The sequence below is a fragment of the Bufo bufo genome, chromosome 3 (genome assembly GCF_905171765.1).
Source record: "Bufo bufo chromosome 3, aBufBuf1.1, whole genome shotgun sequence".
Classification (NCBI taxonomy): Eukaryota; Metazoa; Chordata; class Amphibia; order Anura; family Bufonidae; genus Bufo; species Bufo bufo.
This window is the reverse complement of record NC_053391.1, coordinates 546,188,693-546,213,179: the sequence shown is the minus strand read 5'-3', so window position 1 is coordinate 546,213,179 and position 24,487 is coordinate 546,188,693. Positions and strand designations below refer to the sequence as shown.

Below are 24,487 nucleotides of genomic sequence, written 5' to 3'. Positions count from 1 at the left end.
GTGCAACATCTTGGTTCCAGACCAACAAGATTGACGTTATGGAGTGGCCAGCCCAATCCCCGGATCTTAATCCAATAGAAAACTTGTGGGGTGACATCAAAAATTCAGTTGACTTTCAATGGTGTTCAAGACGGATCCGTTTTGGCAATGTTAAAGATAATACAAATGGATCCGTTCTGAACGGATGCATGCGGTTGTATTATCAGTGCAGATCCATGACGGACACTGCTATTTTTTTTGAACAGTCTAATATTCACTTTTCTTCAAATTTTTTTTAGAGGAACAACACAAACTTGATATATTTTTCTTCATGTTTTGATTTGGAATAGAATGTGTAGTGTTTCCAATGCATTTGTGTGTATGGAAATAAAAGCTATTAGAAGGGTTTTGAGCTTTATTCACTTTTTTAAACACACTGCTATTATTTTGAACACAACTGTACATGTGACCGTATGTATCTTGTGGTCTGCAAAATACTGATGCTGTCCTTGTTCCATTTGCATTTTTTGCAGAGCCATTGACTTCAGTGGGTCCTTGGACCTAATTTTAAGGACCAGACGGCACAATGACTGGAACTGTATTTTGCTAAATACATAAGTTTGTGGGCATTAGGCTTTACACTGAATTGCAGGATTATATACATTTTTCTTTTATGTAGATAGTGGTATGGAAAAATTTTAAACAAACAAAAAAAAAAGTTTAACATAAACACATGATTTAAACAATAGGTAATTTTCTGATGACAGATTCCCTTTTTATATTATTTTTATTCCTTCCAATGTGACTGCCGCCTCCCAGTACTTCACATTAAGGCCTTATTTGCACTTCATTAAAACACAGATGAGTGCCGTTTGTGTTTTCCATGGACAACAGTGTATCCGCTGATATTAATGTGCATATTCACACATCAGTGCTTTTTTTTAAAAACAATGAAGACATGCACTACTTTGGGCCAGACCAAACATTCCCAATGAAATCTAAGGGTTCGTGAAAAACTACTGACACAACGCGAATGGCATGTGTGTTTGGTCAGAGGTTTTCACTAACTATTGCTAGGAGAAGCTCTGGTAAACCAATTTTCAGCCTAGCAGTGTACGTGGAATCACTTGTAATCACACCACAGCGGCAATACATTCGAGACAACGCACAGTGTAATCTGGAATAGGAAGCGGCACTCACTCAAGCTCCGCTGCCTCTTCAAACAGCTGATCGTGGGAGGAGAGTTGCTGGGTGTCGGACCCTAGCCCATCTGACATTGATGACCTTTCCTGAGGATAGGTCATCAGTATTTACCCTCTGAACAATCCCTTTAACCCCCTTATTATTTATTTATTTTTAACCACATTTTTTATAGAGAGGTTTTGATTTGCCCTTAACTGTTGCAGGTCTCACTGTTCCTTTCATTTTACAAAAGGTGTCTGACTCTGAGGTTCAGTATTTGTCTTTAGAAGCTGTAATAGATCTTTGTAATTTTCCAGACAATAATGAGGAAGCCAAGCTTGCTTTGTGCTTTTTCTGTATGGATACAAAGAACATTCCTGTGAATAAGAAACACTAACATATTATATCCCTAGGGGTTCCTTCTGAATTTCTGTACATTATAATTATCACATAAAAGACAAAAATAATAAATTCTTGCTATTTATATTATTATATGCATATTATATATTTACAACATGCTCCTGTCGATATAAGTAGGACATGCTTCCTTCTAGAAGAATTAGGACACCAATCAGGAATACTATCAGCCCGATCTTTCTCCAGAGACATAGTACTAGTTCCCCCTGCAGTTCTACAAGGCATACAAGCAAATCTGTAGTAAAGCAAATAAGTATGTGCACTTTTAAACTTCATCTGACATACCATTTAGACCGTGCTTAGCCTTACCTTGGTTGATGGCCTCTGCAGTACTTTGTTTTCCCACTATCCCCATATGTACAAGTAACCATAACAAATAGTGCTGGCAATGTAGTGCCCAAATAATAATGCCATAATGGCCAAATAACACTTCAATACAGTTGCTTAAATCACAAAGCTATAAAGTGCTGCTATCACCATACACTACAAAAATAATATACTACTGAAGGTATCAACATACAGTATCTATATGTCAACGATTCTATTGAAAGTGCTATCCCATGTCTACATAATAATTCTATGCAATTAAGATTCATGATGTTCACAAACTTCAACTATAAGATCGTCCTTTTTAACAGGGACGTCTCAAGTCCAACCACTATTAAACATTATAATGACAGCCATTGTAGAACAGCTTCACATCTACACCTAAAGGTGGATTTACACGGGATGGTTCTGCTCCCGACAGTCGGCTGTTTGCTCAGTGAAAGAGACTACTGCATTTACATGGGAGGACGGGGGTTGGCTATTGCGACCCCTCTTCCTCATACAGAATCATTGTTTCTGGGAAGCAGATCGCTGTTAAGACCGAAGATCTGCCTCACAGAACTTATGATCAGTGGTGCCTGCACGAAGGACAGGATCACCCAATGAATGAACATTTTTCTCGTTCATCGGGTGATCAGCAGCACATTTACACGAGCTGATTGTCGCAAACGACAGTTTACAAGAACGTCCGTTCCTGATAATCTGGCCGATTATCGTCTCTTGTAAATGCAGCTTTTGAAGTGTCATCTGGAGGCTTCAAAGTTCATCTATAGGGGGCAGTACACATCCTCCCCATTCATGAGATCCAACTGGAGAAACAGAGGACAACACCATACCTTCCAGTGTAGCATAATTGAATTAATATCAGATTGGCAGGGGTCCAACTCCCTTGACGATCAGCTGTGTGACGAGGCCGCAGCACTTCGAGAACCTAGCCTCTTTCTAGCCCAATGACGTCACTGTACATCAGTCATGTGGCCTCGGTGCAGCTCAGCCCCATTCAAGTGAATAGGGCTGAGCTACGATACCAATCACAGCCACTATACAATGGATGGTGCACTGCTTGATAAGCTGTGAGGAGGCCATGGTCCTTACCTTAGCTCCGGTGGACACTGTGGCTTCCTCTAACAGCTGTTCATCAAGGAGTTGAACCCCAGCTGAACTCGTATTGCTATCCTGTCCTGAGGATAGGATATCAGTATGAAAATCTAGGATAACCTCTTTAAAGACCAGATTGTTCTATTGGGCAGAAAGTTTCCGTTTGGAGAAAAATCCACCCACATGTAATTTGGAATAAATGTAAACCTTTAATTAAATGGTAACGCTAGTGCAAAAGAGAATTGGAGCAGGGAACACCAGACATCGGTTTGTCAAGGTTAGTATAATGAAATGAAGCATTTCCAGGTTGGCATATTTAGGATTTTGACTGGCTTTATATTCGATTGGCATCTCTCTATAAACATATCATCCCAGTAGTGCTTGGAGCGATGCCACACTTTTAGTGAAATCAAATCTGCTCTGTGGCAAGGGCATGCATTCTGATGCCACATGTTATAAAAGATTATCTTGCTGTATTCCTAGTCTTCTGATAAATAGGGATGATGGAGAAACATCTGCAACCTTTGATTTTCTTTGTCGTATAGATTTTTAAGGCGACTTCATGTTTTCCTACCTTTCTGTTACCTAGAGGAAAGGAACATAACTGAAACCCCAGTTTGCCACCTACATTTGTTGTACTGTGATCAATGCATTTGCAGTTAATTTGCAATTTATCTCTCAGGCAGCCATTTGTATGTTCTTACAAACCAGGGGTGTCAATGATGACCTTGCTGTCTGTGGAGTGGACTGGAAGGAAAGTCATGTCTCCATAGGTTATAATAGGCACATTTCTTGAATTAATGTATAAAAATCTGTGATGCTTCGGAGAAAACCGAATTGTGCGGTCGCCTTGGAGACTGTAGAAAATGCAATTAGTAACCTATCGGCAAGTTATTTCTATAAGTGTTACGGAGTTTATCAAACCATGTGCAGTCTCATCTGATCCACTTATCAAGCTTAAGCATACCAGTCTCCTAGTCCTGCCAGCTGCCATCACGCCGTCATTAGGATGCCGAGAGGCTTGTCACTTGATTGAGCAGAGAATGTCTTGACAAATTTAAGGTTTGTTCCAAACCTATTGCTATTATTTTTAAGGCAACACATTGTAGAGATAAATTAGTTGTGTCCTTTCTACCACTCGGGTCATGTTATCAGAAAATGCTTTTATTCCCTGTGGGACCTCACAGCTGTCTGTCTAGTATCATAAAGGACAGAACAAGTTTGGCAATAAAGGGTAATATTTGTTTATGCTGTATCATTCAATATTGGAAAAATGAGTTCTGATGGCCCTGTAGCAACATTTTGTCTTAAGGCTTTTATTTATATATTTGTATTATCTTTTCCAAGAAAACCATTTATTATATCACTGCAATAAAACATAAGTGGCTTGTGGAAAGGTCAGTTGCCAGAATAACTAAAAGCACAAACTGTAAAGATGCTGGCACTGTGAAGAAGAACAGCCGAAAATGTGCAGCAGCATCGCTCACGCTATGGTCTCAGAATTTCATTTAGCTTGGACATTGTCAAGCTATATAAAAAAAAATGCAATTTAAAAGAAACAAAAATCTTGGATAACACTGTGCCTGTAAGATGTGGAAAAATATTATTTTCTTGTATATTGCAATTTTTAGGTTTCAACATTTATTGTACTTTCCCTGGACTTTGTTAGTTGCAATTAAATCTTGAGGAACAAATAGGTCACTAGAACATGACTGGTTCCTATTGAAACTGATGGGTTGTAGCTGATTGAGAAGGGACCAAAGCATCTATGGCACAATTAAGCAAGTATTGCAAAATATCTGATTGAGACTATTTGTGACAACAATCCCATTGATATTTCAAGATTTCAAAGCTGTGAGTGGCCCACAATGAAAGAGTGTGGGGAAATATCCTTATAAAAAATAACCTTTATATGATATACATTAAAATTTACACCTGAAGATGCATCACAATACAAAACATATAGTCAAGGGGTTCTAGGTGGATACCCCACTGCTGGTAGAGAAAAAAAAAAATTTGCATCTGTCAAAGATATTAATTTATTTATTCGCAAGTTAAGGTGGCATAAACACTTTAGATTAATGGACCGTCGCCAATGTCTTGAATTGGGGATTCCTACTGACTTACTTAAGGATGTACAACTATTACAGTCCTTGAACTCCAATGAGGACACTACCAAGGGTAACGGTCCATTTACTAATCTAAAAGTGAAAAGTACCAAGATGCCACCCACTGCGAACGAAGTGTCATGTATAGATGTATTCCTAAACAGGGTCACCAGGGATCTAGAGGATCTCAGAGTGTCCACGCATCATTCCAACTGCGCCGAGTCCGTGACCACTGCTATTTCTTCATTAGCTGATGACCACCACATAGTCATCAAACCCGCTGACAAGGGGGGGAATGTCGTGGTCATGGACGCGGCGCAATATGAGAATATGTGTAGGAATATACTATCAGACACAGGGACGTATGAAGTTCTGTATAATGACCCCACCGAGGGATATAGGCGTGAACTTAAAATTATTTTGGATGAAGCGAAAGCTACCAATATCATTAATGCTGAGGAATTTGCTTTTCTCTTTCCCCTGCATCCCCGTAAATCTACATTTTACAGTCTCCCCAAAGTACATAAGGGGGTTAGTCCTCTGAAGGGGAGACCCATTGTTTCGGGGGTGGACAATCTTAACCAGAATCTGGGTATTTACATCGACCGGATATTGGCACCGTTTGTCACGGCTCTCCCCTCCCATGTCAGAGATACCACCGACCTCCTTAAGCGTTTGGAGGGTCTGACATTGGAGGAGACCTGTCTCCTTTCTAGTATTGACGTTGAGGCCCTTTATTCCTCGATACCACATAATTTGGGCCTCAGGGCAGTAGAACATTTCCTTCGGTCACGGGGATGTCAGTATCGCGCCCACAGCCAATTTGTCCTGCGTCTTCTTGAGTTTACGTTAACACGTAATTTCTTCACCTTTGATGGGAGGACCTACCACCAGCTCAGGGGTACTGCGATGGGGAGTCCCTGCGCCCCATCGTACGCTAATCTATTCCTGGGCTGGTGGGAGGAGACCATCGTTTTTAAGGAAGACGAGGCTCTTGACACTTATGAAATTGGCTTGTGGGCGCGATACATCGATGACATCTTCATACTCTGGAATGGAGATCAGGGGACCTTTGAAGCCTTCGTCCAGCATCTCAATCAGAACAATATTGGCATGCACTTCACTTGTGAGTCGCACCCCACGACTTTGCCATTCCTGGATATTAAAATCTCCAGGAACGCGAAGGGTGAACTGGACACGTCGATCTATAGGAAGGCCACCTCTACGAATTCCCTCCTGAGGTGGGAGAGTAACCATCCTCTCCCACTCAGGAGTGGAATTCCTAGAGGTCAGTACTTGCGTCTGAGACGCAACTGCTCAGACAAGCATGATTTTATTCGCCAAGCAGCTGATCTGAGGACGAGATTTTTGTCCAGGGGATACCCCGACTTTGTGTTGAGATCGGCATTCCAGAAAGCCCTGTCCCGACCAAGATGCTCACTGCTCACTTCCAATCAACTATCCACTCCACCCACTAAGGTCATGAGAATCATCACCAACTTCGATAGGGGGTCTAAACAAGTCAGGCAGATTTTGGGGCGCCATTGGCAAGTCCTCAAAATGGACCCTGACTTAAAAGACGTTTTAGGTGACCAACCACAAATAACCTATCGTAGGGGGCCGAACATACGTGATAAGCTAGTGCATAGTCACTATGCACCCGATCGCACCAAGACCACCTGGTTGCGATGTAGAACTGTGGGTTGTTATAGATGTGGAAATTGTATAGCGTGCAAACGCATACAGGTTAGCAAGTCATTTGTGAGCAATGTTACAGGCAAGCCATATTCAATCCCGCATTTCATTAACTGTAAATCCAGAGGGGTCATATATCGGATCCAGTGTGAATGTGGAATTGAATATGTAGGCAAAACGATACGGGAATTCAGGAGGCGGATAGGGGAGCACTTGGGGGACATCTCACACAAAAGAGATACCCCAATCTCTAAACACGTCCATACTGTGCACAATGGTAGAGCCTCTCTGAAGTTCCTCGGTTTTGATGTGGTCAAACCGCCTGTGAGAGGGGGCAACTGGGACAAATGTCTGCTTCAGCAAGAATCCCGATGGATATTCCACCTTAAAACATCTGCACCCCTGGGCCTGAATGAAAGGCTGGACTATGGGTGCTTTATATAGATATTGGTTAAGCTTACTCCTCAACTATAGTAATGCTCAATCCTATGGTGGCATCCTATTCCTCTGGAAGGGATGCACATATAGGAGACATACTACTAATTCACAATTTTCCAAAACAACCTGGTATTGTGTCCAGCTCTTTCTATCTAGTTCTTGATGCTGCGAATCTGCAAGAAATGTCAGTTTCAATTTGCTACGATCTTGCTTTGTAGCGTTGTCACGGACGCCTCCATCGTGGGACGTACTGTGAGGTTACCTTGTGTTGACATGTTCTCCGTGGTAACCGCTCTCTCCCTCCGCCTCCTGATCCGATTGGTCGCCGTAATCATGTGGTATCGGCGGCGGCGCCTGGTGCGTCACGGCGCATGCGCATGACGTCACACGCCGACGCCGATGCTGACAGGGCGGTCTCCCTGGAAGAGGCGCGCTGGGGATCTATTTAAACACCATGAAGGTATGTGTCAGTGTGGCTGGTATAGGTTGATGAACCCCCTTAACATTAGGGATACTACCTTTAGTGAGGACCACCAGATCCTTACACACCAAGGAGCAGAGAAGCATTTATTCCTCTGTAGCACGGCAATCCTGCACCATGGATGCCTGCCCCTAGACTTTGACTCTGAACCTTGGGTCTAGTCTTTCATGTAACCGTCCAACTGCAGCATATGTTTGACTGCTACTTGCGGTCATAGACGGTATACTTTTCGTTTTGTCTCTACATGCATTTTATCCCCCTGAGGAGTCGACACGACAGAAACGTGCCACGTCGGGAGGCCTGTAGTCGCTTTGTGTTCTTTATGTTTGTTCACTAGACTAGGGTTCAGGTCCATAACTAGGGACAGGTATCCGGACGGGGTCGCTCTTTTCAGGGCGAGTGCTCTGTGTAGACAGGCAGCATGGGAGCAGGCCCCAATCCTACCAAGTATATAGGGTGATATAGGGCACAGCATCCATACTCTCATGACTGTATTTCCTGTCTACACTCCCTTCCGTCAGGCCTGACTCCCCTACCACGCTGATCCTAGTCATCTGGTCGGTCAGGTAAGACTGTCTGTGTCCACACCGACGCAGCAGTTACATTTAATATTCTTGTCCTACCAGAAGTGGGGTATCCGTCTGGAACCCCAATACATGTTATACTTGTGTTGGTTGGGTTATACTGTTAGCATTCACCTATGCGTATCAGTGCTAAGTTTTGTCTTTTTTCTCTACCAGCAGTGGGGTATCCACCTAGAACCCCTTGACTATATGTTTTGTATTGTGATGCATCTTCAGGTGTAAATTTTAATGTATATCATATAAAGGTTATTTTTTATAAGGATATTTCCCCACACTCTTTCATTGTGGGCCACTCACAACCAAGTATTGCAAAAGCAGCAGAATTCTGGCCCGCGGGCCTTGCGCCAAAATTTTCAACTGCTTCCAGGCAGCCATTTTTTGCGTTCCTGACCAAGTCCAATTTTGCAAATCTGATGCGTCACTTTGGGGTAATAACTTTGGAATGCTTTTACTTATCCAATTGATTCTGACACATCATACTTCATGTCAGTGGTGAATTTGAGTTGATATGTTTTTAAAAAAGGAAAACTGCCACATTTTCAGAAAATTTGGAAATATTCGCTATCTATTAATTTTAAATTTCTCTGCTTTTAAGACAGACACATCATAAAATTAACAATTCATTATATGTCTCCTTTATGTTGGCATCATTTTATAAATTCTAATTTGTTTTAGGTCTTTAGAAGGCTCAGAATTTTAAGCAATTTTTCAAGAAAATTTCCAAAATTTAGTTCAGTGGCCAATTCAATTACAAAGTCACTTTAGAAACTATACCCGTTCAAATTATTCAAAACTGATTTTAGAAACTGTAGGTGTTCACTTTAGGCTCCCCAAGAATTTAAGAAAAATAGAGGTTACAATTTTTTTTAGCAGATTTTCCATTTCAATCATTTTATTCCTGTAACATAGAAATGGTTAACAGCAAAGCAAACCTCCAGTATTTATTACCTTGATTCTACAGTTTACAGAAACACCCCATACAGTGTGTGGTCTAAATCTGTTGTTTGGGCACACTGCAGGGCTTAGAAGGGAAGGAAGATTTTGCTGGAAAGTTTTTCGGGTACTATGTCACATTTGATTCGACCCTGAGATAACCCTATGGAGGAAACCCCCCCCAAAAGTGAACCAATTTTGGAAACTACACCACTCAAGGAAATTTAGGGGTGTAGTGAGTGCTTTCACCCCACATGCGTATAATGCGAATTTAGAAAATGTAATTTCTTCCAATAAGTTGTTGCATAAGCCCCATATTTTTCACTTTCACAAGGGGTAACAGGAGAAAAAAAAAACTCCACAATTTATTATGCATTTTGTCTTGAACACGACAACATATATCTGTATCAAAGTGCCGAGATCTCAACTAACCGTGCGTAATAGCAATGACATGATTTGTTCTATTATTTGGGATAACAAGTGTACTATTTGTATGTACTATAAGACCCACTTGATCTGGGCTTGATTTAAGCTTATATTTTAAAGCAAATTAATAAAAGTTATATCTTATATTAGTGGGAAGGTGTCCTAAGTGTAGTTCCAACACGACAATATCCCATATTTGGTTGTAAACTGCTGTACATGGCAGGACTCGACAAGAGGAGGACCATTTAGCTTTTGAAGGAATCGTTTTTGGATGCTACCTCACATTTGCGGAGTATAATCATGAAATAATCATGTTTTTGTGTCACCATTTTCAGAGAGCCATATTTTTTTATTTTTCTGGTGATGGTCTTGTGTAAGAGCTTGTTTTTTGTGGAATGGGGTATTGTTTTCATTAGTAGCATTTTAGGGTACATATGAGTTTTTGATCACTTGATACTATGATTTTTGGGAAGCGATGTGACCAAAACAATGGCATTTCTGGCATAGTTTTTATTTACTTTTTTAATGCGTTCATCTGGCAGTGTAGATCATGTGATATTTTTATAGAGGCAGTTATTATGTACTTGTCAATGTCAAATGTTGTTTTTATTTTATTTTTATTACCTTTTTTTTTGTTTTTTACAACGATAAATGGCTTGATGGGGGAAATGCCAGTCTCCTGTCACTGATCAGCCAGGCATAGCTACCGTGCCCACATCTGGATTAGCTCCGGCACCTGGACTACAAAGCTCTGTCCAATGTAGTGAATAGGAGCGGCGCCTTTGTCCTCTACACAATGGTGGTAAACTGTGTAGTTCTGGTGCCAACTTCCAGAGCTGCTGCAAAGCAGCTGATGTCCAGGGTATTGAACCCACTCCATTCAGATATTGATGGTTTATCAATATAAAAGGAGTGAACAACTTCAGATGCTTTTTTTATTTTTTTGCCACCTCCTATAGTAGGGTGGGACTTAGCTGAAAGGGCCGTGGCTTAAGATGTACTAATGTGCACCAGAACTGCACCAAATATCTGGCGCAATATTCTGGCACGAGTTAGCCACCTAAGAGATGGTCTAAACTTAGACTTGTAGACCCCCTTGCATCCAATTTTTAGTCTGACTATTGTAAGTTTGCACTAAATCTAAAGCATTTGTAAATGTACCTAATTTTCCCCAAATCCTGCAATATGTTTCCAGCGCTTTCAGGATTTATCATTCGGTGTTCCAAGCCTGCAAATGCTTGATTTTTTAAAAGAAGTATGTTTAGAGTATATGTAAACACATAGAGGAGATTTGTCATAAGGGATATTTTAAAAGTCAGTTTTCCAAGAGTCTACATTGCTATAAATTGGCCAAATGTATCAAGTGTTGCAAGATTTTTTATAACTGCATTTTTTAGTCCATCACTTCTATCTTGGAATGTTAGTCAGCTTTCTATGCCACTCCTTTACTGGCAAAAGATTGTGACAACTTTTACAACTTATAGAAACAAGCTAACCTGTCACGATGAGCTCTGTACGTGGTTCCAGGAGGCGGGGACGGCTGAGGCACGCCCGCGTCATCAGCGCACCCAGCGTAGCCCGTTCCCATTCATTGGGGCTGAGTGCCGAGCTGATCGCTCGGCTGTATAGGCTGCATTGGAACTCGGAAGTCACGTGACGTGGCCACGTCACATGACTCCACTAGTGCACTATTTTTAAATCTGCTGGCCACAGATTGCCTGTTATGGAGCTCCTTCCTGTATGATACTCACCTAGTTTGTTTGTTTCTGTTTGGCTTCCAATTTCCCATCCGTCTCATCCTCTGGTCTTGGCGTGCTCTCCTGGTTTGACTTTGGCTTGTCCTGACGATTCTCTGCTTGCTCCTCCGGTACCTTTTCTGCTCTCTTGGTTTTGACGCGGCTTGTTTGACCTTTCTGTTTGTGTTCTTTGTCTTCCCTGCACTATCCTAGCTAAGGGTTTGTCGACCAGTTGTCCCTTGTCGCTAGGACTTGCGAGGCAAGTAGGCAGGGACAGGGGTGAGGGTGGTCACTACCCCAGCCCCTGTGTGTGACATAACCATACCCAGTTTCCCAAAACAAACAAAAAAAAATAATCTGAAAAATCTAATTTTGCAACTTTTGAAGCCAGAATTCTGGAATGCAGGGTTCGACAAATTCTCTCCACATAATTTGATCAGACTTTGGCAGCCCAGCTTACTGCCCAAGGTTAGCCCTTATTCACATGTCATAGATTTCCATCAGTGATTGCGAGCCAAAACCAGGATTGGAGCCACCACAGAGATCAGGTATAATGGAAATATCTTAACCTGTTCAATCTTTAGACCCACCTAGTTTTGACTCACAATCACTGATGGAAATCGCTGAACGAACACTGACTGTGTGAATAAGGCCTTAGACTCAACTGATACCTCGGTGTCTATTAATTTTACATGACAATGGGTGTAGTTCTTGCACCATTACTAATGTCTTGTACATTATTTCAATGATGTTCATTTAAAAGATTTTTTTTTTTTTTTTTAAGTCTGCTGCTATATTATCTTTTTTAAAGTAATGTTTTTAGGTCAAAAGGAATAGGTACCCAGCACCTTCTTAAAAATATACCAGTGCACGCCTAAGAGCAAGCGGTTGTCTAAAACCTTCAAATTGCTAGAAGAAAAGTCAGCACTTACATATATTTTGGTATGTCCTGTGCACCCAGTGTGTAATGCTTCAGGCCATAAAGTTTGATCAGGACCACTATGGCAGAAAAATCATTGTTCATGAAAATGTTGACAATTTTGTAAAAGGGTTTGTCAAGGATTAGTAAAACATAGCTACTTTCTTTGAAAAACAGTACCACCTCTGTGTGTGAGAATGCAGCTCTGTCCCGTAGTCACCAAAGGAGCCACGCTGCAGTATGAGACCCAACCCAGAGACACAGGGGTGGTGCTTTTTATTATATAAGTAAGTAGCTAGGTTTTTCAAATCCTGGACAACCCCTTCAACTGAATTGTATAATGTATTGTAATTTTTTTAACAAAGCTGGTAAAAATGGTGTCATTCTGTTATGATGTACATCAAACCATTTCTGTTATGTCATTGTAAGTGTGAAATTTGCTGTTCAAAGGTTACCGAATGAGACTAGGATCAAGCACAGACAAAAAGGACTCTGGTCGCTTACACGTAGATTTTGCCCAAGCAAGAGATGACTTTTATGAATGGGAATGCCAACAGAGATTATTTGCAAGGGAAGAGCGTCATCGGCGCAAACTAGAAGTAGATTACTTTGGGCCCCCATCACCGCCCTCAATCATGCATTATTCTGAACATGAAGCCACGGTGCTTGCTGAGAAGCTTAAAGGTAAGTGCTTGTACATTGGCAGCACCTATTGGCTCACTATTTTGAAACTATTTTAGTTAACTATTAGGGTCCATTCACACGTTCGTAAGTGTTTTGCGGATCCGCAAAACACGAACACCGGCAATGTGCATTCAGCAATTTGCGGACCGCACATCGCCGGCACTATAATAGAAAATGCCTTATCTTGTCCGCAATTTTTTTGCGGATGCGGAAGTGCGGATCCGCAAATGCGGATGCGGACAGCACATTCCGGCCCCATTGAAAAGGAATGAGTCCACACCCGTTCCCCAAAATTGCAGAACGGATGCGGACCCATTTTGCGGACGTGTGAATGGACCCTTAAGAACATTTTTTTGGTTCATTATGGTCATATGTCTGTTTGTCATTAAGTTCAGTAAAGTAAGAGTATTCTTCACTGCAGTATGAATTATTACAACAAGTGGAGATTATTTGAAGAGCTGCTGTTTTACAAGAAGAACATTATTTTCCATTTATGTTTTCTAATTCTAAAAATGCTCTTGGGTTATTTTGTGGGGGACTACTATATGTAAAAGCAGTGTGTAAGTTAAGTTACTACAGAATGCTAGGGCTAAATTCCACCCTATATGGATAGCATATAATAAAAGGTAACTAGGACATGTGGACATGCAGCTTTTAACTTGAAAAAAATCATAGGTTGACAAACCCAAGTAGTGAAATGCTAATCGGAATACAATTTTCCTTCTGATGTCTCCTTAGGTGGACCCACCTCTTAAAGGGACACACCCATCACTAAATTATGCTATCACTTTATGATTGTTGGGGGCCGACCCCTGGGGCCCCTTCAATACTCAGAATGAAGGGTACACAGCACTGGTCTAGCCTTGTGTCCCCTTCACTTTTTTTGGGAGTGCTAGGGTGCAGGCAAAACTTACAAGGGAACTTGGAGCTAAACCAGCGCTGTGGCTCCCTCCTTTTCAGGATAGGTGGGTCTCAGAAGTTGAGCTCCCACCCATCATAAAGTGATAACACATGCTTTGAAAGGGGTATTGGCATCTAATAAAATTATAGCATATCCTAGTGATATGCCGCCACTTTATTAGATAGCAATATCTTTTTAAAGCATTAGTTCAGCTTTTCACTTCTTTAATGGAAGTTAATTCTTAATAGCAGCAGTAATGCATTAACAGAGCTTAGGGATTACCTTCTCATTGGGCAACCCTCTTGCACGGCATTCTTGTATATGTGCAGCCTGTTGGCCAAATAAATCTTGCAAGACGGCTCCTTTGAACGGATTCAAATTTGAAAAGGCACCTGAATCTACACGCTACTCCACATAGCCAAAAAAGGGACAAACTACATATTTTCAGCCCTCGTTGACACAAAGATACTGAGGCATGAATTATTATATTAGTACATGGACGTCAATGAGCTAAAGACTTGTGCCTAGCCATACTTGTACAACATTTCCCAGGAGAAGGACCAAAACCTTCTTCTCCTTCAGAATCCATCATCTTAACGTATTACGTTATGAGCGGTTCTTTTCTTGCCCTCAGCATCTCTTGCCTTGCTCGTTTCCCTTGTGCTTTGACTAGAGATGCGTGTGCCTCACAAAGTACATTTCACAAATAATATCATCTGCTTTTAGTCCTGATCATCTCAGTTGACTGGACAGCTTTCTCTAATCTTCGCTGTTCTGCAGGGAAGCCCCAGGAGCTTTATAAGGCTATCTGTGTAACATTATGTTCTTCACTGGTCTATTTATGCAAATGTTTAAACATAGGTTCAATTCATTTACAATTTAGGCTGCAAGAATTATCACCTTAAGTATTTTAGATTTGAATACATCCTGAAGGGAATAGAATTTTCTTAAATCAAAACTTTTATGTTAATATCAATTTGATTGGTTGTATCCCTAAGAATGATGGGGGTTTAGCATAAATGTTTAAAAGGGGAAATGGTTTTGTACCTTATGAAGACATTTTCGTCTTGGTGACAACTCTCCTCCACCAATTGTTTGTAATTGGAACTCGTGGTCAGTTATTTCGGGACTTTTCGGGTACATCTTGTTGGACAAATTGTTAATTAGTATATATATTTTTTTTTATGAATGTCCATTTTTATAATGCATGTGCAAATGTAGCATAGTTGGGTTTATTCATCTGTGGCAGAGCAACTACCACAATGCTATCTGAGGACGAGTTGCAATCTGTATGACAGCCCGGATCTGTATTCACAGTTCTGCATCCTTCAGAACTTCAGTGCAGAGTCAGTGTCTTTACAGAACTTACTATGTGATCATATTGTGAGACATTTAACAACAGAACCTAGTAGGATGTAGGAAAAAGAAAGAATGTGTCCTGCAACACAAGAAGGGTTCAAGACACCACCAGATAAATGTTTCAATGCTTTACTGTGGAGCACTGAAGATATTGTAAGGTTTTGGTACTCAGGTCTTAGGCCTCTTTCACATGGGCGTCATGTTTTGGGGCCGGATAAGATGCGGGTGCGTCGTGGGAAAATGCGTGATTTTCCCGCGCGACTGCAAAACATTTTTATGCGTTTTGCACGCGTGTGCAAAAAAATCGGCATGTTTGGTACCCAGACCCGAACTACTTCACAGAAGTTCGGGTTTTGGTTAGGTGTTGTGTAGATTGTATTATTTTCCCTTATAACATGGTTATAAGGGAAAATAATAGCATTCTTAATACAGAATGCTTAGTAAAATATGGCTGGAGGGGTTAAAAAAACATAAATTTATTTAACTCGCCTCATCCATTTGGTCGCGTAGCCCGACTTCTCTTCTCTTCTTCAGGACCTGGGTAAAGGACCTTTGATGACATCACTGCACTAATCACATGGTCCATCACATGATCCATCACCATGGTGATGGATCATGTGATGGACCATGTGATGAGCGCAGTGACGTCACCACGGGTCCTTTTCCTACTGCACAGCAAAGATGAAGACAGAAGAGAAGCCGGGCTGCGCGGACAAGTGGTTTAAGGAGAGTTAAATAATTTAACCCCTCCAGCCCTATTGTACTATGCATTCTGTATTAAGAATGCTATTATTTTCCCTTTATAACCATGTTATAAGGGAAAATAATAATGATCGGGTCCCCATCCCGATCGTCTCCTAGCAACCGTGCGTGAAAATCGCACCACATCTGCACTTGCTTGCGGATGCTTGCGATTTTCACGCAGCCCCATTCACTTCTATGGGGCCTGCGTTGCGTCAAAAATGCACAAAGAGGAGCATGCTGCGATTTTCACGCAACGCACAAGTAATGCGTGAAAATCACCCTTCATGTGAAATGAATAGGTCCGGATTCAGTGTGGGTGCAATGCGTTCACCTCACGCATTGCACCCGCGCGGAAAACTCGCCCATGTAAAAGAGGCCTTTCTCACTGTCGATGAGGATTGTGTGCTGAAATGTCATGATTATGCGCTTTTATACTCTGCAATAAATCATTGAAAAATGTATTTCGCAATGTCTTGGACCTTTCTTGCATTCTGGACTTCTGTGGCTGATAAAGGTGGAGCTCACTCCCAAGTTCCCCATGCATACGATCTATTCTACTACATTACAGGTCAACTAAACTGTCAGAGTTGTGTCTATCTAAAGTTGTCGACCATTCTCAGTAGTAACACCGCTCTGGATTAACAGGTTCTGACTCCAGATCAATAGAAGCAATGCAGTTTTACTTGACCTTTTCTGTAGTTTAAAGGGGTTGTGTAGTGGTATATTGATGATCTATCCTCAGGATAGGTCATCGATATGAGATCGGCAGGTGTCCGACTTCCGGCAACCTCGCCAATCAGGTGTTCAAAGCAGTCGTGGCACTCATGCGAGCACTGTGTCCTCTTCTAAGTTTTACTCCACGCCAATTCCCTTGTAGTGGTAGTGCAGGTTAGTTACAGCTGCTTGTCTTATTCAAGTGAATGGGATGAGTGGTTGCAATTACAGTGCACTTCTGCTACAAGCGAGACGATGTGCATGTAAACGAGCGCCACAACCCAAACAGCTGATCGCAGGGGTGCCTGACCCCCGCAGAGCTGATATTGATAACCTATCCTTTGCACAAACCCTATTAAAGGGGTTGTCCTGGCTTTTACTATTCATGACCTATCCTCAGGATAGGTCATCAATATCAAATTGGCGGATCTAGTAAAAGCCCGGACAACCCCTTTAATCTCTGTAGAAACTGTAAAAAATGACCATCTGGTTTAAGACCAGTTATCTTTATAGGGTTAATATTTCTTTCCTTATGTCTAGATCTCTTTTACACTGGTTAGTGCAGTGATGAAGCTATAAGGATGTCTGTGAAACTTAAAATGTATATAGTTGGATAACCAATGATAAACATTAAATTGGATTTAGTAAAATATACCGTCATTATCCTCACATTTGAATTATGGCCATGCTGTTCAATGAATGAGCAAAAGGCTACGTACTTAAGACTCCCATACGTCCCAGTTTTCCCAGGTCATTCATTTGAGAATTTTGCCATCAGAAATGGAAAAGTTACATTGCTTATCTTCATGTAATTCAGATTCCTACTTCCCCTAGTTTAAGAAGGTTAGTGACTCCCAGAAGGAAGCTTTTGCTGGATTTTATAGCCCAAGTAAATTTCAAGAGAAAGAGTTGTCTCCTAGTTTTGGTTCAATTAATTAGGCAATCCCATATATGTGCCAGATAATGGAGCAGCTGTTGGATTCACATTACAAGCGTATTGTTCCAGGCAGGAAGAGCTCAAGCCATTCCATGATGAGAAAAAGCATTTTCATCTTCATCAAAAGGTGGCTGTTTGAAGGGCATTTCAAGAATAAAATGCAAATATTTTTTCATGTACATCAATTGTACGATTTCATTCCATCTCTCTTCTAAATCTGCACTTTACCTGTTTAATTCATCTTGTTTTTTAACAGTTCTTTGTGTCAGCAGCTTGTTTGCCACCAACACTATTGGCATAAAATATACTTTTAAATTGAAACTGTTCTCTTTTGAATTCGTTTTTTCACTATTTTAACAATAAAACAATGAATAAAAGCACAGCAGCAGGAAATATGTGAGGAGCCTTCTCTGGCATCACACTTTATGAAATAGGTTTATTTTCTTTGTCTTGAAGTTGAAGGAGTTCTTTACCTTTTGAAGTTGATGGGGCTGAGCTGCGCCCAAGGCACGTGACATAGTTGTGTGTTTCACTGGCCCACGGGAAGCAATGAGAATGCTGCGACACTACTGCGAGCGCCACAGACTTCTCAATCAGCTAATCGACTGGGGACCCGGGTGTTGGACTCCTGCTGATTAGATGCTGATGACCTATTGAAAGGATAAGTCATCCGTAAGAAAAAGTTAAAGAACCCCTTTAAAGTCATGATAAAATAATGTCTTCTAAGATATAATTTGTGGTTTGTTTTTTTTGTGTTTTTTTTTTACCTATGTCTACTGTTATAAATAAATTGTAGACTTAATTTAAAGAGGTTCTATATATTTAGGGAATAAGCACCATGAAACCTGGAGGCCAAAGCCACTAAATATAACTAGTCCTGATTGCTGACTGTTTTCGAATGACCCACATTACTTTATCTCCCACTATATTCTACTTATGATACTGGCAGGTGTATGAGTATACACACATATTCAAACAAAACGTTGCTGTCACAGGCCCTAAGTCAGCACCAATTAATTTAGAAAAGTGATGTGGATGCTGAGCTATACAGGTTATACAGAAAAGTCACAGATACTTTTGAAAAAAAAATAGTGTTGTGACTGCAACTTTTGACTACTTTTATTCTCAATTTCCAGTGCCTGGTGTCTAGGTTCTGTAGGCATCAGTGCAGCTGAACATTGTGGTGTGTTCCTGACAACATTAGAAAATTATCTAGAACCTTTCACCTTGTACTACACTGGGTGTCCTCCTCTCATTCCCCCAGCTCTAGGAGTATCACATCTTAATTAGACTAGAATTAATGTACACATAAACAATACTTAGATGTGTATTAAGATGCAAGTGTGAAGTCTTCCAGGCACCCTTATACGCTAGGCTTAAATTCATTGCATGTTATGTTTTAGGCAACTATATAGACTATGGACACAGGAGGAGATTTATCAAAAGTGGTATAAAGGAAAACTAGCTTGGTTCATTTTCCAAAGGAGCTCTAAAAAAAATGTAAAGTGGAGTGTCATTGTCTCAATGGGCAACTAAGCCTGTTCTCCTTTACACCAGTTTTGATAAACCTCCCCAAAGTAATATTACTTATATAGATAGTTGTGTCATATGTTTGTCTTTGTGGCTTTCACATTTACATTGCATACAATTTGTGTGTAAAACACTTTAACTATTGTTTAACCCCTGTCATGCACAATACAGTATGAAGATAATTAACTTAGGCCAAGTATCTAAAAGATTTCCTTTTCTTCCAGATGACAACAAATTCTTAGAAGCCATTTCTATTCTCCTAACTTGGATAGACAGAGGAGAGGTGAATCGAAGGACAGCAAACCAGTTCTACTCTATGGTCCAGTCAGCAAACAGTCATGTTCGACGATTGACAAATGAGAAGGCAACACATGAGGAAAAGCTGGAAGAAGCCAAGGAAATCTATAAAACTGAGCTCCTAGGAATTCTTACTCAATGTAAGTACCTCTTTTGCTTCTTTTCTAAGTTTTTGGGTAAGTAATTGTAATTAACTTGGGCCCACATCAAGATGGACAACAGAATTAAGGTAAGTCATGTTTCTGTGAGAGTCTCAATCAAGTGACCTTCAAATTATGTACACTACTTTAAGCAAGCTTAATGTAGCTCAGGTGACCTTATAAAAATCACCCATTATAGGACCAGATCATAGCTCAATATATAGAAAACTAGAATAAAACCCAAAGTCAGAGGGGTGCTGCAAAGGCCCACAATTTACCCAAAGCAAATGCTTTCACCCACATGCCAAGATCAGATGTTTTAAATGATCATCACTGTTTTTCTTTCAAAATAAGCTAGTGGGGCATATAGATTGGCAACTAGATTGCTTGATTTTCGTCCCTAAATTGAACATGAAAAACAATACATGTGCTTAACAATACAAAAGCTTAGCAATTCTATGGATTTTTTTCCCTGGGAATTTTAGTAATTGTTTGCATGCTGCCTCTCAAAAAAGGTAAAGCTCTTATGAACTGCATTCACATGGCCTTGAACGTTCTAATAGCAGAGTTTTAATTTCCCAGTTGACGTTAGATCAATATAATAATGCTGTGAATGCAATTTCTGGAACAAGCTTTTAGATGCTCTGCTTTTACATTAATAAGACTAAAAAGCATCTGACTGGCGGCATAAAGTAGTTTGAGGCCTCTATTGATTTATGAATCTCTCGCTGAAGTATCCGATGTATCAGATTGCAGTATTTTTCTGTAGAAAAAGAGCTTGAGCATCACTGCAAATTAGACTTGTGTTCTTCAGCAAGTGGTGCAGTGTAATAGTAGGTCTCTAATTTTCATGCAATAAAGTTTGCTTGAACGTTTTCGTTGTTGGATGTTAAGTTTGGACGTGACCATTTGGACATTAAAGCTTGAGAAAACAGAGTTTTCTGTGTTTAGAGCGAGCACTGTGAAGATGAGATGGAAACTCTTGCCCCTTACTTTCATTTTTTTTTTTGCATAACAAGTAACCAAAATATACAAACAGCAAATTTAAAAAAATTACATAAAATTATAGTGAACATTTATATGTTACAACAGTTTCCAGACAACAACAGGAAATAGCTAGGTGTCAGTAGTAACATCAATAACAGATGTTTAACGCTTTAGAGCTCCAAGAAATGAATTTGGCTTCATCCCAGTAGTTTGAAGTCTGTGGGAAATAGGCAAAAAAATATTCCAGCTGGACATTTTATACAAATACACAAAGCAGTCTTAAAATCCATGTACTGCTAGTAAAAATAAACTTTATATAGCGCCATCATATTCCGTAGAGCTTGTACACGTACAAATCAAAATAGACAACACAGAATTAATAGTTAATGTACAATTCAAATAATAGGAGTAAGGGCCCTGTTCGAAAGAGCTTAAGATTTATGAGGAAATGGGGGTGACACCGAAGGTAAAACTGATTGTTTTCTAAAGTGTTCCAGCCATCTTTGTACAAAATAGAGTAGTGCAGACTGAGCTGAATGAGCTAGTGCACCGAGTGTGGGAAATAGTGTTGGATGATGGTGTTTGGTTCTGAAGAGTGAGGGGGTTGTGTGGTAAATGGGAAAGTGTCAGTTTAGGGAACATTGCAAGCCTGCCTAAAAATGTGTTTTTAAGGCACATTTAAAGCTATGGAAGTTGGAAATTAACTTGATTGTCTCGTGCAGTAGATTCCAGTGAGCTGGTGCAGCTTGAGAAATGTCTTGAAGACAGGTGTGAGAGGAGGTTCGAATTATGGAGGATATTTATCTTAAATCATTGGCAGAATGGCGAGCACCAGTAGGTTGGTAGGCAGAAATAAGAGAGAATATGTACATAAGTGCTGCGCTGTGGAGAGCTTTTTGGTGAGGGCACAGGCTCGAGACATTGTTGTAGTGGTTGGACAAAAAAGATAAGCCTGGCTGCAGCATTTAGGACAGACTGAAGGGGGGGGGGGGGAGTTTAGTCAGGGGAATGAGTTGCAGTAGTCAAGATGAGTATAAATCAAAGCAACAACAAGTTTTGGGTGCTTCCGCTGTGTTAAAAGGGCAGATTCTGGAGATGTTTTTGAGCTGCACATGACATGAGCATGCAAGTGATTGAATATGGGAAGCAAAGGAAAGATCTGAGTTGAACACATTTCCAAGACAGTGGGAATGCTGCCCAGGAGTTATGATAGTACTACAGACTGAAATTAAAATATCAAGGTAAGGTAGGTTAATAGATGGGGGAAAGACGAGAAGTTCAGTTTTTGAGAGATTCCATTTCAGTTAGGCTACATTCACACGACCGTATGTATTTTGCGGTCCGCAAAATACAGATCCGCAAAAAATACTGATGACGTCCGTCTGACATCCGCGTTGATCCGTTTTTTTTTTTTGCGGTTTCATTGTAACAATGCCTATCATTGTCTGCAAAACAGACAAGAATAGGACATGCTCTATATTTTTTGCGGGACTACGGAACGGACATACGGATGTGGACAGCAGGACAATTTTGTGGACCCATTGAAATGAATGGGTCCTCAAAAAAAAAACGGAACGGAAACAAAATACGTTCATGTGAATGTAGCCTTAGAGAGAGGACATGATTTTAGAGACAGCTGCCAGGCAGTCACTGGTGATTAGTAGGACTGCTGGAGTGATGTCATGGGATGAGGTATATAATTGCATGATTTCCCTAGTTTGACGTAAAGTCATGATTTTATAAACGACACGGAGGCGAGTATTGCAATCTCATCCTTTACTGAAATCCACAGCAGCAAAGAAAAAACCCACAAAAAATGAACCAACAGACCATCCCAACAAGGGGCAACCCCTCCCACAGTCCAGTCCATAAATAGAACCTCGCACCGGAACTCTAACTCTTTCTTTGTAATGATGAACCTTCCATTCTCCATAACCGGGCTGGAACGGCTCCCACCAACATGCTCCAACGGGAAAACTCTAAAGAACAGACCAGAACGAAAAATCCAATCAGGAACTCCACCGGAACCAATAACAGCCGGAAGAAAGGAACAGCAACTCGAAACCACTCGGCATTAGTAGCTCAGGGTATCAGCCTAAAAGGAAGGGAAAAAACAGAGGTATATGGTAATCGACCAGATCCAAATCCAAAGGATAACGGAAGAAGGACTAATGGCAATAAATAACAAAAACATAGCGTTAATGCAAGCAAACTCAGTAATAACAGTGTCTTGGAGAGAAAAAGGACATATCAGCAAAAACCAGGGAGGGTATAAAATTCTTTATTAAATAAATAAATAATCGGGAGGGGCAATACTCGCCTCCGTGTCGTTTATAAAATCATGACTTTACGTCATAAACTAGGAAAATCATGCAATTTTATGTCACGACCCGGAGGCTCATATTGCAAGTTTAAAGCGTAGAAATCACTGAAGCGAAGGCATGCGGAGGAGGCCTAAAATAAAATTCTTTGAATGTAAACGCCCTGGACCAATCCGCCAACCTCAGAATATCCTGCAGGCGAGCACACGCGACCGCCATGGAAGTCGCAGAGGCCCCTCTGACCGAATGGGCCGTGAACACCGAAGTGTCAACACCCGACAAGGAAAGGATCCATTTCACCCAACAGGACAGGGTGACAGTAGTGACAGGGCGAAACGGTATGCGAAAGGGAATAAATAACTGAGGTGAAGGAGCAGAACATAGAGCGGATGTACGAGACAAGTATTCCCTCAGACACTCCACCGGGCAGAGAGCTGGGAAACACCGGATAATAAACAGATTTTATGCTGGTCTTGGTGCGGCGGGAGATATTGAAGGAAACCCCCTCCGGGGGAAAGGAAAGAGCATCGAAGTCCAGAGCCCTAACATCTTTTACAAGAGATAAGACAGAGCAAGGACACCAATTTTGCTGATAATTGACGAAGCGATAGATCCGAATTGGGAGACCACCGAGAAAAGAAAACCAGGACCAAACTGACATCCCAAGAAGTGGAGAAACGAGGTCTAGGAGGGCGAGAAAGGCGAGAGCCCTTGAGGAGACGGCAAACCAAAGGATGCTGACCGACTGGGCAACCAGCAAAACCCCGGTGGCGAGGAAATTGCTGACCTGAAGACATTCATCGTCCTATACGCCTTACCTTCTTCAAACAGAGAGGACAAAAACTGTAGGACATCAGTCACAGGGGCCGAAAGGGGATCCAGACTCCGTCCCACGCACCAGCGAGACAAAATACCCCAAGCTGATCGATATGCCCGTCTAGTACCGGGGGCCCACGCGTTCTCCAAGAGGAATCTAGTCGTCCCCGATATTCCAGCGACGTCCCACTGTTCCCCGACACTCTGCACGCCAGGAGACGGAGAGACCCGGAGAGGACCTGGATCTTCCGGAGGATCCTCTGGATGGAAAGAACGAGGACTGTTGTCTTTGGTCCTGGAACGCCGGGCGTTGATTGAAAGGGCCTCGACCGCTGCCATGGGTCTGGAAGTGGGCACGGCCGGACAGACTGCCCCTGAAACTGCCGGCCCTGGAAGAGACTCTCCCATGAAATATCTTCCGCATGGAACTTTGCGCCTTATCCAAGGCTGTAAAAGCACCAACAAATTTGCCCAGGTCTTTGATAAAGGTGTCACCAAACAGGAGCTAACTTCGGTTCAATCTTAATGAGGATAGCTTTCCTCCGTTCAATGGAAAGTGAAGAGTTCACGTTTCCTACCATACAGATGCCGCGCTGGGTCCAGCCACGAAGCTCATCTGGGTCAATGGGGGTGCCCTCCGATCTGGCTGTCTCAGCCAACTCAAAAATTTTGGTCAAGGGACCTAAGCTATCCAAGAGCTTGTCCTGGCAGGCACGTAGCGCTGAATCCAGGCC

The 24,487-nt window shown here is 41.4% G+C and overlaps 1 protein-coding gene across 3 annotated transcripts in view; it reads left to right on the top strand.

Annotated features, from left to right (window-relative positions):
- ENOX1 (ecto-NOX disulfide-thiol exchanger 1) overlaps nt 1-24,487 on the top strand; it is a 475,770-nt gene that overhangs the window by 355,656 nt on the left and 95,627 nt on the right. For all 3 annotated transcript variants that reach the window (XM_040425425.1, XM_040425426.1, XM_040425424.1), the window contains 2 exons: nt 12,774-13,007; nt 19,417-19,629. In XM_040425425.1, the coding sequence (XP_040281359.1) occupies nt 12,774-13,007; nt 19,417-19,629 (447 nt within the window). The remainder of the gene's footprint in view (nt 1-12,773; nt 13,008-19,416; nt 19,630-24,487) is intronic.